This window comes from Anoplophora glabripennis, unplaced genomic scaffold (assembly GCF_000390285.2).
Source record: "Anoplophora glabripennis isolate ALB-LARVAE unplaced genomic scaffold, Agla_2.0 scaffold73, whole genome shotgun sequence".
Lineage (NCBI taxonomy): Eukaryota > Metazoa > Arthropoda > Insecta > Coleoptera > Cerambycidae > Anoplophora > Anoplophora glabripennis.
This window is the reverse complement of record NW_019416874.1, coordinates 1,482,167-1,498,901: the sequence shown is the minus strand read 5'-3', so window position 1 is coordinate 1,498,901 and position 16,735 is coordinate 1,482,167. Positions and strand designations below refer to the sequence as shown.

The following is a 16,735-nucleotide window of genomic DNA, read 5'->3' as shown; positions in this document are numbered from 1 at the left end:
GAACATTTTGCAACACCCTGTATATTTATAAATAAGCTATATAAATTTGTTTTTTGGCTAACTCTATCCTTTTTTCTTAAAACAGAGGAAAAATATAATTTTTTACTTTTTGAAATTTTTATAACAAACTATACATTTTTTGAAAGCCTAAAACGATTTTTTTTTATTATCTATTCTATTCTAATTCTATTAAAACTGTCAGTTATTAAAAAAATAAGTACGCCTCTGGATTCTACCCAAAAAAAATTATAATACCTAGTATGTGACACTTAAGGAACAGGATCCAACTGTCACTGCTACAGAGGTCACTCAAAATATTAAAATTTTGAAATTTTCGCTGTAATTCCAAAATTACAACATACAGGGTGATTCACAAATGGTTATCAAAAATGAAACCTCATATTCTTTGGTGAATTTTATCTAGGAGGCTTCTTTAAAAAGATACAGAATGTTAAACTTCAAAAAATATTTTAAATTTTTTAAAATAATTTAAAAACTAGTAAGTGAAATAATTTGAAATTGGGCACATGTATTTATGTAAACATTGTCTAAAATCTGAGGGCTTTTCCTAAAATTTACATGCTCCAGTGGCGGATATACAGGGAATTGGTGGCATATTTTTCTTAATAAAATAGAACGTCACTGCTTTACGGTAACAACCATGATATTTTCGGATTCGTCTTTCAATTTTCTACAATTTACTACTCTTTTATGCTTTTCGAAAAAATACTGATTTTCGAGATACAGGGTGTATCTTTTTAACGAAGCGTCCTAGATAAAAACTTTATAGGAAAAACTCCCTTTAAAACTAAAGAATACGAGGTTTCATTTTTAGCCACCATTTGTGAATCACCCTGTATATCGATAATTTGTTTGAGTTACAGATTTCTCTTAAAAAATATTACAAATGTTTAAAAAACTCAAATTTCTATGTCTAATAATAACCGAACTACTCTAGCATGACATGGGAAATATGATGTACATGCACATGCAATATTAAACTTTCCGATTCCTTGTTTTACTTAAGTACCTACCTCATTATTCCGTAATATTTCAAAGCTAATAAAGCTTTTATTGTTTCATAAAAATATATATGAAATTTTTCTTTAAATTAGGTATATTTATAATATTTATTAAAATTCGAGTTAATAAAATTGATAAATTTTCTAGATTTTCTACTTATTCCATTTTGGCTTAGAGATTTAAAGATAAATTACAATTTGAAGTTATTACATTTTTAAAATCTTATTGGCACCTCGAACTGAATGTACTAAAATTAAATCTTATAATAACTTCAATGCATACTTAATCGTCTCTTCCATCATTTAATACATGTACGTGGCGAGCAATAAAAATACCAAAGGACTCAACGAAGGACGTAAAAGTAACCACCTCTTTAAATAATAGGACGCCCAATTTTCGTAAAAAAAACATACATTCATGCAATTTTCTACAATTCTCGTGTCCTATAATTACTATCCATTGCTATATAATTACATTTAATTAATGATTTGTACTGACCTGAGTTAACTGTCGAGAAATAGTGGAGGGCAATGACACAGAGGCAGAGATAGGAAAAATTGAGACGTCTTGAAGTCATCGTTTCATCCAGTTATTTCCAATATGTGAATCAGCCGTTCATTCTACACACAATCAGTTATCACTTTTTTACACACGCCACAAAAACCGCTTCCTATGATCGGTAGAATTAAATATTTTTTAAGGACACTAAACGTTTTGGGAACAAGTCATCGTGCGAGAATAAATAAATAAAAATACGCGACCACGACACAATTCTTTATTCTTAACGCTGAACACTAACAGATTATGAGAGAACAGAACGTCACCGATGGCAAAGAGAAAGTAGTCTGTACTATAACATGAATCCCCACCAAATTTATATGTACCCATACAGTAATAATTAAGAAATAATTTTCGCATTCATTGTCTCAGGAGGAACAATTTACTACAAGGAGAATGTCTGAAATATTTGAATATATATTGAGTGGTCATATGTGTAGGCTGCTCAGGGTTATTAACTACGAAAGAAACCATTTTTTTTCTGGAATGCAAAATTGATCACACGTTAAGAAGACGAAGGCCACATATCGAAATTTGTAAAAAATCTGTCGACGTTCGGTGTTACAGTTTTTTGTTAACCATTTGCGTCTACAGGAATACCTGGATTAAATAATAATTAATGGTTCGATTCACTTCAAACGGATTAAATTTTTAACTAGAGGCGATTCTAAATAAAAGAACTACTTTTTATTATACGATTATATAAGAAAAGTTTAATTTAATTAACCGAATTTTGCTGTTTCATCTAGAGATGACAGACAAAACACAAATATGTTAAATACTTATAGATACATCAACAGTTTCATCATCATAGACATCAAAAACATTACTATGAATTTCATCATCTAGATTAAGATAAGAGACCTAAAATTATCTAGATATACACTAATGGGAAAAATTAAGGGGTAAAAAAAAATCTAAATTTTCGGCGATTTTTCAAATGGCTGTATCTTTGATAAAAATGGTCGTATTGGAGTAAAAAAAAAGCAATTTGAAGCTTGAAGTTTCTAATTTTTGAATCTTGCAAAAAAAAATTTTCAAGTAACACGTATCGCGCAATCTTAATGAATATCATGAAAAAAAATTTTTCGAATTTTTTTTCGATCTTATTTTTGGTTTACGGACTTGAAAAAATTTTTTCCAACTTAACCACCTTATGGATTAGATAGGTTGTTTGTGGCTTCAATTTCTTTTTTTTTTTTTGGTCTCGATACGACTATTTCTCGCTGAGCTATCGGACTTTGAATGAAAATGGATCATTTTCTCTTTGTTCATCGATATCTCAGAAACCAATGGTTGCACAGAAAATCGACGGTGGGTTTCAGAAACTTGAATGAATTCTCTACAAGGTCCATTTTTTTCAAGTCCATACACAAAAAATAAGATAGAAAAAAATTTTGAAAAAATTTTTTTTTCATGATATTCATTACGATTGCGCGATACGTGTTCCTAGATTTTTTTTTGCAAGATCCAAAAATCAGAAACTTCAAGCTTCAAATTGCTTTTTTTTTACTCCAATACGACCATTTTTATCAAAGATACAGCCATTTGAAAAATCGCCGAAAATTTAGATTTTTTTTTGACCCCTTAATTTTTTCCATAAGTATATTTCAGATACATAGGAAAAGTTGCCAAACAGGTAGAACGAAACTTCTTAAAGACAAAAATTTTCAAAATAGATTGTTTTCTACATCTACTTGCTGCTAAATTCATCTGTATTATACAGGGTGAGTCAGTTTTTTGTGGTCAGTTGATAGAAAATCATCTTTTAATAAGAAAAGTCTCTATAAACCTACGTCTTAGAACTCTTCGTTTGTGGGATATAGGGTGCTGAAAACAAACTTTTTTTAAGAATTTTTCTCAATATCTCTAAAAGACCAACATATATTAAACTGAAATTTGGTATTAATAACACATTAGTTATGGTGAATAAAACAAGGATATCTGTTATCCATTTCACCCACCAGTGACGTGCCTGAGGTGGGCTACTGCCCCCTTTAAAAAAATAATTTGTACGCCCGTGGATTTTTATGGAAAATAACATCATTTCTAAATTTTTTAATTTTTTAATCAATTCTGAACAAAACAGCTCTCAATTTTTTATAAAATGCACGAATTTTGATTAAATTGATTTGGCATGAAACTGCATGAATACATTTGTAAATTAATAAGAAAAATATGATGTGCCCTGAAAATGAATAAAAACGATTAAATGTCGTAATGATGTTATTTTCCAGAAAAATCCAGGGGCGTACAAATTATTCTTTTAAATGGGGTAGTAACCCACCTCAGGTACGTCACTGATGGGTGAAATGGATAACATTTATCTTTGTTTTATTCACCATAACTAATGTGTTTTCAATACCAAATTTCAGTTTAATATCTGTTAATGTTTTAGAAATATTAACAAAGCAAACGAAGCATTCTAAGACCTACGTTTATAGGAATGTTTCTTATTAAAGAATGAATCTCTATTAACTGTTAAAATTCTACCACAAAAAACTGACTCACCCTGTACAACAGGACTTTTTAAAAATAAGAACAACTCTTTGACTGACTCTTTGAGCCATACATACTATTTCTCGATGGATCCTTTTTTAATGTGGCATCTAAGTATTTTCGGGGTCGCTGATTACGAATTAGAAGTCAGAATGGTAAAATTCAAAATGGCCGATCCAATATGGCGGACCAATAATTCAAAAAGAGTTTTTAATTTTCATGAAAATCAGTACCCAGGAGTTTTTCGAGTCGCTCATTTTGTATGTATGAGCGTTCATGTTTTGCATATTGGAAATCTTGAGTCTTTGAATGCATGCTATTAATATTAATAACAAATTGCTTTTTAGTCAGATATTTACGAAGAAAACTACATACGTTTCACGCAAAACATGTTTTGTGGATAACTGACTCATACTGTTTCAACATAATATTCTTTAAATGTGGAAAATGGTTATCTTCGGATAAACCCAGTTAGGTACTAGAAATGATCGTGACAGTTATATAAGAATATAAACGATAAAATTCAGGTAAACTTGGACTTTGTTTATTATGTGGTTTTTAAATTGTTTAGCTCCCTCCACCAAAAAAGTATGCAGATTATCGCAATTAGTTTGTTCAAATAGTTCTTTGTTAAATTTTATGGGAAGGGGGTTGGGTATTAAAATTCTACAAACAACATCAATGAAGAAAAATGTTTCTAACAAGCATTTATTAAAAATAAAGCCACGAGTGTTGTCTATAAGTATAATATAGAGGTAGGTTTTAATTTCATTACCATTATCATTATTATATTATATATTAAGTTATTAGACTTAAGGGAGGGGGTACGGGGGCCTCATCATAGGTTAATCCGGCTCTGTAAAAATGTAAAAAAAATTTCTATATATTACCTCAACAGAGAAATAACTTGCACTGATGTATTTTAAAACCCCCAAAAATCCAAATCATGTCTCCTATAAACGCGCAAATAATAATCGAAAGCCTCGAAGTGGATAGATTTGAGGTCAATTTGAAACTCCTCAGTCTGCTGGAAGCTATATAAAAATACACGAAACTTCGTTCTAGAGACATTGTTATAGAAATCGGACTTACTTTTACTTATTGACATCTTTCCAATGTGTCAGCTCCATATTCAGTAATTACTTAATACAAGTTTGTTATGTTTATTCTGCAGATACAACTTTCGGTGCAATAGCGTCAAAATCTCCCGCGCAGTTGTATAGAGCTTCCATGTTTAAAAGCTACGTGATCATTGAGCTTAGGCAAACCAACAATACGCTATTGGTACTGCTAACGAAAATTCCCTAAATCTTGGCGTTACCAATATTAATGATATGTTTACATCGAACCATGACAAATCATTACGTCTACGCTCGAGATAATGCGATCGTTGATTGGTTGAATATAACCTTATAATGAGAATGAATATATTAATAATAGTATTATTAATAATAACAACTGTAGCAGCATAGCGGTAACAGCAGTGGCAGCGACAGTAGTAGTAGAAACAGCAGCAGCAACGGCAACAATAACAGCAAAAACTACAACGAAAACGACAAGTCCTAATTTTTTTGCACCCGTCAGTAGATAAATTTAGATTATCATCAATTATCATTGTCATTAAACTAAAACTAGTAGTGGAATAATTATGTCAATAAAGAGAATTGTGAAGAATTTGAGACTCTTTTTTTGAAAACCAATATTATCAATTTTTAAAGTAAAGTATTCGTTTCTTTGTACCAAATAAAAGTTTGCATTTACTGCCACTGAGCAGTAAATAGTAATTTTTAATTCATTTAATACATTTGCACTTAAGCCTGATCAAAATGAAAGCTATATGATATAGCTGCGTGCCAGTCTGCAACTGACATTGCAGAATAGTGTTAATGTCTGAGGTATAAATAGAAAACAGCTCTAAGCAACATGAATACCTTTTACAGTAAACAATGATATTTTATAAAACTTATATTTTCAAAATTCCCATTAGTAAAAACAAGATTCTTAAGGTAGGTACTTAGCAATTTCTTTAAGCCACGAATAAGTGTGTTCAATGTTCAATGGTCATTTTCAGCTACTAGTTCTGTAAAAAATGAACCAAGAAGGATATTTTAAGAACTAACTTAAGTCTTGTGCAGGATTATTTAAATATAGCCTATATTCACCTAAGGACGATTTACGAATATATTACTTATTATGTTATTGCAAAAATGCAGCAAGCATTTTTTTAAAGTAAAAACTCAATCACCATAAACATTTCTGTCCAAAAGAAAAAGAAATCTAGTCTCAATTTAGTTATCTGCGTTTGAATTAAATTTGATGTTTTTGGAAAATGCAATTTTTTTGTTATGCATCTCTTATATTAAGTATTTGTATACTCAGTGGAGATTTTTGTGCAAGATGGCATTTTTTATCACTTTTTAATGTTGTAGAAATTTAAAAATATTTTCTACATTTAATACCCTCTGTACAATAACAATATGTTTGTTTTTCCATAATGTTTCATATTTTAAGACAAAAAGAATAAATATTAAATCAATTTTTTCAGCAGTAACCGATAATAAAGGTTTCCTTCCTCATTCCACTACTTTACTACTGCACATCGTATCATCAGGGCATGAATGAATTTGATTTACTTGTATTTTGAAAACTATAATTTTTTTGTCAGCATAAATTATCACTGAGAAAAATTCAAAATGAAATAAATTCCAAAAATAATTCTGAAAAATGTATACATGTTTTTTAAAACCTAAAAAAATTAAAACTAATATACTAAATACAAAAAAGGGCTAAATAACTTTATTTTTTTTTACAGTTGTATAAAAATAGGACAGCTGTAGTATATAAAATTAATATTAACGATTATATTTCTATATCACCAGTAATAATATAAAGCTTTGATGTCTTCATATATTTAAAAAATAAAGTATACATTAGGAAATAAAAATTATAATTAAGAGTTTTGCTGTTCAAAATAATCCTCAACCTTAAACAGTCCAAGACTTGGTGTGGGTTGCTTCTTTTCAGTATTTTTTCTCTGAAATAGAAAATATGTAAACAATAATTTGGTAAATAATAGGTACCGAAGATAATGTGTATTATACATTATTGAACGATTTTTTTAATGATGATTATTTATTATCCTTACTTGAACATTTAGTATAATTAAAATTTATGTTCTTGCCAAATTTGCGCCATTGTTAAACTTATCTTATGGTTTTAATAAACTTAGGTATATTCGAAAGCATAGTGAAATGCCTTTAAATGTTTTTTTTTTTGGGAATGATGTATAGGTACTCAATTACTGATATCTGAAAAAGTTAAGGAAAAATCATAAATCATGTTTAATATAGCTACAAACTTAGCAAAAGAAAACATTTAATTAGACAAGGAACCTGTTTATCTCAGGAATGATGCGTTTAATGATATACGAGCATACCATTTTTACAATAAATATGGTCACCAATTGTTTCTAAAAAAATATACGGTAAAATAAAATGTTTTTTTTTTAATTTACTTAAGAAAGTTACCCCTGAAATACTATCCATTCATTTTGGTATTTTATAAGTGGAAAATGAAAATTTTAATAGAACTGCTTTAATTTTTTTATTATTAAAGAAAGTAATTTTTTTGAAAATTTATAAACCATATCGAAAATGAAGCGATTACAGTATTTTTTTTTTAAATATTTGTTAAATAGAACCCACCTTTGAAATTTGGCCAAAGTTTTTGTACAGAAATAAAGGCCAATCCAATATAAGCATTCCTCTAAATTATAAAATAGGGTTTCACTCATTGTTTATTAAAAAAAGTTCTATTTGTTTCAAATTTGATGTTATTACTCCTCTTCTCTAGTATAAACAACTAGGTATATTTTTATCACACTTATGCAATATTACAAGGACCTTCAACGTAATATGGAGATATATCAATATAAAGCATTGTAAAACTTACGAAAAGTGGTGTAAAAATACTGGTTACTTTTTTTTTGGGATCGTTACATCCAAGTTCAGTTTCAGCCTTTTCTATATCATCTTCCAGTTTATCTAAATTGTTTTTCATATGTATTACTAAACTTTCCATCGTATCTATCTTATTAAACATATCCTCTAGATCATTTCTGTAATTCGGCAATGAAGTTAAAATATCATTAGAATCAGTCTCATCCTGTTTAACAAATGATACCATTGTCTGAAATTCTTCCAGTCTGGCAAGCATATCTTCTATCGATTTATTTATGGGCTGAAGCTGAAATTATACAGTAAAATATTTAACTTTCTTTTAAATAATAGTAATACTTTTCCATTTAAATCGACATCACAATATTTACTATAATCCTGTGCCACATTTTCTAAAGGCAACGACATTGTTTACTGAACAACAACTGTTTACTTTTTTATTAAAGATTAATATTGTTAACAGACAAAACCCAATTTCATCTTGAAAGATAACCTTAAAATAAATTGACTTCAAGATTCTTCTTCTTCTTCTTCTTCATCAATTTTACGAATAACCATTTTCATAAAGTACCATCTACGATATTTGTTGCCAAAGTTATTTCTAAAGTGGAATTATTCCTAGTAAATCAGATAAACCTCAAAGAGTTTGCTGAAACCGTAAGAAGCCACTGTAATAAATGAAGTGGATGGTAAGATTGATAAGCTTTCTATAATTTATTAATAAAATTCGTTGAAGTTAATATTTGATTGCTCTACTGGTTACTAGGTGTCTCTGTATGATAGATGAATATTTAAAATATTCAATACCAAAATAAATAAATAATAAACATTTACAAGCAAGTGTAACAACTTAATTGTTAATTTCTCTTCAATTTTTTTAAATTAAAATTACGGTAATTTGCATGCATAAAGTACAAATTTTGTTTTTATATCAATGTTAATAATAATTGTTTATCTACCGAGGTCTAAAAGTTACATTTTTATTGACGAGTCTGTTTCTGAAACAAGTTGTCGACGCTACAAAAATGCAGGTTTTGGTCACATATTAAAATTTTCCGTCGACCTCAATACTTTTGCTTCGCTTCGTTAACCTCAAGGCCAGTTTTTAGATATCATATTATTTTACTTCATGGAAATCTTCAGGAGAACAACATAGTCGTAGAACAACTACCACAAGAAACATGTTCACTTCTTCATCCATTTCTCATAATACATTATCAACTATTGCTGGTTCTTAATATGAGAATTTGATAATATTTTTATGCAATCGAATTCTTCATTCTGTTCTTAACAAAATATTATTTAGCTCATTTCTTTTCTAAACGTTTGGTAGGTACTTACTAAAGAAAAATCAAATACCACTTCTATATAAATAAGTATAAATAAGTATAAATAAATGAGCATCAATGGTCAATATAAAATACTTAATTCCTGGTTTATCCCTTTTTTTATCACTGATCAAAAGTCATCACAGTCACAAAGCTCCAAATGCCCATCTGAAGGCGGTAGGACCCATAAAAAGGTCAAAAACAGTGAAAAATTTATTCATTCTCAAGTATAATTTTTTTGATAATATAGCAAAGCTCACAAGAGAGTTCCAGGGAATTGTAGTAACATATTGCAATCGTGGCCGAAATTACCCAGTCTCCCCTATATTTGTCATACCTTAAAGTTAATTAAAAGGCGGTAGTGATCATTATACTTTCACAAGGCTATATCTGCATCGATCATTAAAATTTTTGCTTAATTTCCTGAACTAATCATCTGGTGAAAAGTTGATTTAACATATATGCAAACAAGGAACACCCGTAAGAAGCGGCGGAATTACCATACAACAATAGTGAGTAGTGCGGGGGGCCCAGACCATTAGGGGCCTCGGCGTCTTCTCCTAACTCCACTTCACGTTAATAAATTTAAAATTTTAATTATGTGAATTTTGCAAAAACTTTTCAAGGTCAAGAAGTGTGCAGAAATTGAACATAAAAAATTCGTTTATACCAAAACCCGACGCAAGTGTTATAATAGTTTTAAAAAATTGTATACTTATACACGGTGACTCATAGAAAGAATAGCAAAACTCGGACCTGGATATTCTAGACATTCAAATATGATTGAGTCAAACATGCCTAGCACAAATATTGACGGTTTGTGAAGAAATTTCTCAATAATTTTAAAGATTTTGTAGTATAAAATAAAAAATTGTCAATTTTACGTTTAAGCAGCACAACAAATAATAATTGCAGTGAAGCTTATAGAGGGCCCTAGTTAACTAGCTATGGGAGGCAGGGAAGTTTTTTTCCTTTACAATTATTGTAAAAACGAAGAGAAATTCCGAAAGAGGAACATTTTCTATCTAAAATGTCGAACTCTTGTTTAATTTCGATATCTATCCAGAGCTAGCTTTCCAGATATTTGACCTTAACTATTTCAATGTAAAGTTATTACTTTTTAATATTAGGATAGGTTTCTCCAGCTGTCAAATCAATTTATTTGTTAATTAAATCTACATCCATTACTTATGCAACCATATATGATGAGGCAAACATAGATTTAACTAACATCTTAGGAGATGGAAAAAATCAACCCTCATTCTATTATTTTATAATCCTTTAAAAAAGGTATGCACACTGTAAAAAAACCGATGTGAGTGAAAGCAATAAAGGTTCGATGTGACTCCTTTGAGTGAAATTATTAAGTACATGTTCATTCATTATTGGGTATTTTGATCATTTTATTCATTTGTGATTATATTTAAATTAAAACTGAGTAGGTACTTTCACTCAAATATTGGTACTCCTTACATAAATTCTTCACGTAAACTCGCATTTGGTGCACTTGTACCTAAATCAGAGTAAATGTCCTCATTACTGAGTGATCTCACCCTTTTTCATATCCAGATGCAATGTCTTTGTCTGTTCCCATCGTCCCATTAGGTTATCTCGTGACTGTGGCGTGTTTGATGCCAGTATGGTGTGCTTTGGAGTTGGACAAGTATCGGTTTATCTGGTTATTCTAGTGAAAATTGTATTTAAATGCAGTGATTTAGTTAATCACAATAATTAAAGACAATTGTCTCGGTTAATATTTGGTTAAATGAATGGATAGTTAAATTGTTGTCTATAATTACGTATTTGTAACGTACAATATAGAATATGGCAATTTATTCGTCCGATCAGTTCACCAATTCAAGACTCAAAATATTTCCTCTAAAACAGATCTGCATATAAACCACTGTGGCAGATTAGTAGTTTATGACTTTAATACAATGATATTTAAATTAAAATTTAAAGAGAATATACATAAATCAAGTCTGAGTAAAAATTTACTCAATAATAGTTAAATTAAAAAAATATTAGAGAAAAAGTCAACTCTAAATTGGTTTTACATACTCAGAATAGAGTCAAAAGTCACTCACTTAATTGTTAGAAGTAACACGAATTTGAGTAAAACTCACTCGTTTCTATTGCAATAGTTTCACTCAGTTGTATTCATACTAATAGAGTGAAAATTTCACTCAATCTTGTGTGGAAAGATACTGATACATTACTGAGTAAAATTGAGTGAAATTTGAGTGAAATTTTTTTACAGTGCATAGAGTGATAACACTTGAGTTAGTTACTTATCCAATTAAAGGTCAAAATCTGCTGGGTTCATGTATAAATACATCAACCAGTGATGGAGATATGGTGAGTCACAATTTCTAAAGAACCCCAGAAATTCGACGCCACTGGCAAATTCGGCAAATTCGATTACTGCTTTTAATTTACTGTAGTTTTTCTGAGGAATAAAAGAAACGAGCCATTTTCGAATTATTACTTTTTCAAATTTATATTACCATTATCAAGCATTTAGTTTAATATAATGCTCCTTGACGTAAAATTTACTGATTGTTTCAGTCATTTTTCACATTTGAGACATCGAAATATTAAAAGTACCCAATATAAAATTGTACAATTTAAAAATAGGTCTACCTGTACGAAAAGTATTTTCCTAATAGTGGGTAATAAAAACTGAAATATTTACGAAATTTGATTTCATTTGAAGTTTTTTAGTCTTAAAAAAGTACCTACTACCTTTTTGGGTATATTTTGTGACACCTGCAAATTAAGTTTAAAAAAGTAAATAATCGCCTGCACCACAAGATTTTTTTTAACATCGCTGTGGTGCCAAGGTTTGTTTACTATTTTTTAAATTTGACTTAATTCCATAAATATCTAAATACTTTCATTCTAAAAAAAATGAGGTTACGTGAATGTTATTAAAAATATATGAATACATAAATTAGCATTTGTAATAGAAATAATATGCAGATATAGCGAATTTCAAATAGTAAATAAGAGGATTAGGCTTTTACGTTAACTACTTTCATTTCAATTTGCTGAAGTGTTTAAATAGAAATTAATTTGTTAAATATTATTTATAACTAAACAGCGAATTCTATTCATATAAGAATTAATTAGTTTAATAATACATACTTTCTCTCAGAGCGAAGTACCTATGAGATGTTTACTGTGGGGTGCAGAAAAAGCAGCTGGTGATTTGCTGAAGTTTCCTGGTAGACAGGTTGCTCATCCTAGTATTTTCCTGCAATTGATAGGAGGTTCGAGAAAAAAGTATTTTATAGCTTGAATTAGATAACACGCTCGTTCAGAAGCTGTCAGGACTGTGGATGTGGAGGAAGCTGTTTTAAATACTGTTAAAAAAAATCCAAGTGGAAGAATAATTCCTGCTGAATTCAATGTTACAAAGTCTACAGTCCACAGAACATTAAGTGCATAACAATTAAGACTCTATTGCCTGTAAAGAGTTCAAGGATAACAATGCTACACTATATATTTTTTTTTGGTTCAGGAATAAACAACACGAAAATTAATGACTTGTGCAACACAGTCCTACGAGTCATGTAGCAGGAGATGACAATCTAAAGGCAACACTTGTGTATCATTTCTTTTAGAATGCATAAATTTGTAGTCTATACCCGACAACAACTAACAGTGATAAAAAAATTTGGAAAACTACGATCGGCGGAACGAAAGGCACAAAAATGAAATATTAAGAACATTTGACAACAAATTTTTTATTCTACATAGGGATGACAGAAAGGGGGTGACCCCTGCCGAGTTGTACACCACTGATCGAACCTTTAGAGCTTATATTTTAAGGAATGTAAGGCCTACTATCATATCTGTACCAAATTTTATAGAGATCAGTTAATAGATTCCAGAGATATAAACAAAAAATCAATTTTTTATATCAACTTCAACACCCTGTAGCTCCAAAACCAGGCCATTCCAGACCTATGTTTATTATGCAAACACATACGATATCAAAGAGGTCTATCTGCGTCGAAGCAACACTTTCCACAGTCATAAAAATGGGGGGAAGATTGTTTACAGGCTGATTAATTATATAATTTTTACGTATACTCACGTTTTTCGCTTATAACTGAGAGGATGCGATGCCAAAACGTTCTGGTAATAATAACGCAGTTTATAAATGTTTAATTCAAAGGTCATAAATAAACTTCTTTTGTTTATAACATTTGATCTAATCAATATTTTTTGACGCTCGAGGGCTAGCTTTGTAGGTCTTTTGAAGAAAAAAAGTACTTTACTGTTTTCTCGTGGAAATGAACGGAAAAAAGTTATAAGCGAAAAACGTGAATTTACGTAAAAATTATATAATTAACCAGAATGTAAACAATTTTATGACTGTGGAAACTAATATGTTATTGTACATAATAATTAGCATCTATAGTGATAAATTCAGCTTGCCGAAACAAAAAGTCGCGTCCAACTCACTCAACTCAAATTCTCACTTGTTTATGTAATTTCTATATTTATCTACTCTCACATTCAGTTACGGGTTTAGAGAGGTGTCTTCGACACAATACCAATTTTAGGAAAGGAAACAAATTGACTTTAAAAACTGTCTTAAAATGATGCGATAGTGTTGTATATACATTTTTTGTTTATCTGCTTTGTTCAGCGTTGGATTGTTTGTTGAGAAGAAATAATTTCATAAGAATAATCCTTATACCTACGCAAAGTTAATTCAATTACTTTTTTATCTTACGCAGGTGATAAACCACCCAAATAAACAGATAAAATTATGCTACAAATAAATAATTTTTGTCGATATGTATTCACTATAATTATATACTGAAAATCCTCACTCATTCATTAGATCTATCTCGGCCAACTTCAACTTGTCGAAGTTCTCAGTTCACAGAACTCTGAAGTATCAAAAGGGCAGAGGACACAGACAGGAGATTACAGTTTTGCGAGGAAATTAGAAATTTATTTGAAAGACAACCCAACTTAAAAAATCACATAATTTTCACTGACTAAGCGCTTTTTGCTTAAACAGAACCACGAACAGGCAAAATACTAGGTTCTTGGAGACCAGAAAATCCGCATTGGATAAAAGAGAAACATACACAATGGCCGGAAAAAGTGAATGTTTGGGCTGAAATAGTAGGAAATCGCATATTGGTACGTTATTACCTTGAAGGCAATTTGACAATCGATATTTATTTGGATTTTTTGCGTTTTCAGCTAAGTCCAGTCCTCGAATTAATTTTTCCTAACCCTAATGAGCACGATATGTCTGCTGGTGATGTTTGGTTCCAACAAGCTAGTGCTCCTCCACATTTTCGCTTCGATGTAAGAAATTATCTTAATGAAGTTTTCCCAAATCGATGGATAGGCAGAAGAGGGCCGCTTGATTGGCCACCGCGTTCCCCTGCCCATTTTTTTTATGGGGTTATCTAAAAAGCAGTGAATATGTGAACAGATCAGACACTATCGAAGGACTGAAAAATCGTGTAAGAGAAGTTCGAAACATAACACAAAATGTTATTCAAAATGAAATTGATAACTTTAAACACTGAATTGAACATTATGCAATGGTTAATGGGGGCCACCTTGAACATTTGCTGTAATAAAATAAAAAGTAATTTAATTCCTCCATTTTTTGACTACTATGTATGACAAAAAAGTAGGTATAACCCATTAACCTTATATCGCTGACTTCGTCTTTAGAAGGGCTATTTGTACTATAAAACATAGAGTGTCCTATTAAAAAAAATGTCGGTAATAATAGGCTCGTCAAACATGGCTCAAAAAATAGAAAATGTTGCAGAAAAGTAACAATTTCTGTTTACTAATTGATCTGTTTCAGCGATTTCTTTAAATTTTAACTGGAAAAAAATGAATTTTGTTCCATCATTTTGGGCACAGTGTATATTGTATTTTAAATTTTAAGTAAAATTATTTGTTAATAATAAAACTTGTATAGATCCATTTCAAATATGTAGAAAATAATGTCACCATAATTACAGTTGATGTTATGAACAAAATAATATATATGAAGTTAATGATTGAGGAATTGATAAATGACTAATATCCTTAGTTAATAAAACTTAAATTCATTAAGATAATTAGCACGTAATACAGGGTGTCCCAATAACAAAATTTTAACCACGTATTCAATTCGTTAAAAGCAGCAACTTTCGCCTAATAACTGTTTTCAAAAACTCATGTTTTTGTCCGATTTTTGTAGCCATTAAAATTGTCAAAGTAACGAATGCGAATGTTTTGTGGATGAACCTACTTCTATATTAGCCCAGTCATTATAGACATGAAAGAGCCTGTTTCGTGAAAAAAATACTATTAGAAGTTTTTCTGCGGAATATTGTTAGGAAACCTGTTATAAATAAAATATCAAAAAATCAACTCGAGGCTAGTTGGGAAACTTTGTTTTAACAGTGGTCAAAGTTATGAAAAAGTGGTTTTTTGACTCACGTAAAAAAGCTATTATTCATAGCGAAAAAAAGTTTATACAAAAAAGGTAGGTATTAAATAAGCCTATAAAATGAAAAAAGTCCGATTAAATTCCGATAATTTGTTTATGCACAAGAGCTCAAAAATGGTCGAAAATTGCCGTTTTTTTCAATTGCTAATAATTAATGCAATTTTCATCGCAGACACTTGTAATTCAGGATTTTTGAGGCTTTTTACACCCTTAATAAGTGGTAAAAATTTCAGCTCGAAAGCTTCATTGGTTTGGCGTTGGCGGAATTTGTTATCTAAGAAGATGCTATTTTCAATTCATTTTTCCCAAGCTCACAGGCGTTGTAGGGTTTCGATCATTAGTTGTTTTTGTACCTAAATAGTTGTATTGACATATGCATTTACTGATAATTTAATTTTTCAAATTTAATTTGTTTAAAAATGACTGAAAAAATGTTAATATTTATTACATCGTTAAGCGCGCATGCTAAGCCTCGCCTTCCCCACTCGTTCGCTAGACCAAGTAATAGAACGCATCGCCGCTATCTTCTTTTTCGAAATTAAATAGTTGAATTCACCTTAATGTTAATGTAGGACATGAAAATATAGCTCTTAATGTATACTCTCTCCAAATTTCGGCTCTTAATATTAATAATTAAGGTCACTGCGATTAAATAAATAAAAAAAATTATCTCAGCTTCTAATCAACTTACAACAACGATTTTTTTTTAAATTCGAAGAAAACTAAAGTAAAGAGGTTACTATTTTATTTTATAATAATTACCTATCTTAACAATTTAATAAATATTAACATTTTTTCAGTCAATTTTAAACAAATTAAATTTGAAAAACTAAATTCTCAGTAAATGCCTATGTCAATACAACTATTTAGGTACAAAAACAACT

The 16,735-nt window shown here is 29.9% G+C and overlaps 2 protein-coding genes across 2 annotated transcripts in view; both read right to left on the bottom strand.

Annotated features, from left to right (window-relative positions):
* Positions 1 to 1,846, bottom strand: part of LOC108905028 (dual oxidase) — a 46,934-nt gene extending 45,088 nt beyond the window's left edge. Inside the window, exon 1 of the mRNA XM_018707787.1 lies at positions 1,522 to 1,846. Within this exon, the coding sequence (XP_018563303.1) occupies positions 1,522 to 1,600 (79 nt within the window). The 5' untranslated portion in view covers positions 1,601 to 1,846. The remainder of the gene's footprint in view (positions 1 to 1,521) is intronic.
* Positions 1,847 to 6,869: 5,023 nt separating this feature from the next.
* Positions 6,870 to 8,523, bottom strand: LOC108905010 (biogenesis of lysosome-related organelles complex 1 subunit 4). The gene is made up of 3 exons (XM_018707763.1): positions 8,376 to 8,523; positions 8,032 to 8,325; positions 6,870 to 7,114 (listed from the first exon to the last, which is right to left on the bottom strand). The coding sequence occupies exons 1-3, from the start codon at positions 8,442 to 8,444 to the stop codon at positions 7,031 to 7,033; spliced, it is 447 nt and encodes a 148-aa protein (XP_018563279.1). The 5' UTR covers positions 8,445 to 8,523; the 3' UTR covers positions 6,870 to 7,030.
* Between the last annotated feature and the right edge of the window lie 8,212 nt (positions 8,524 to 16,735).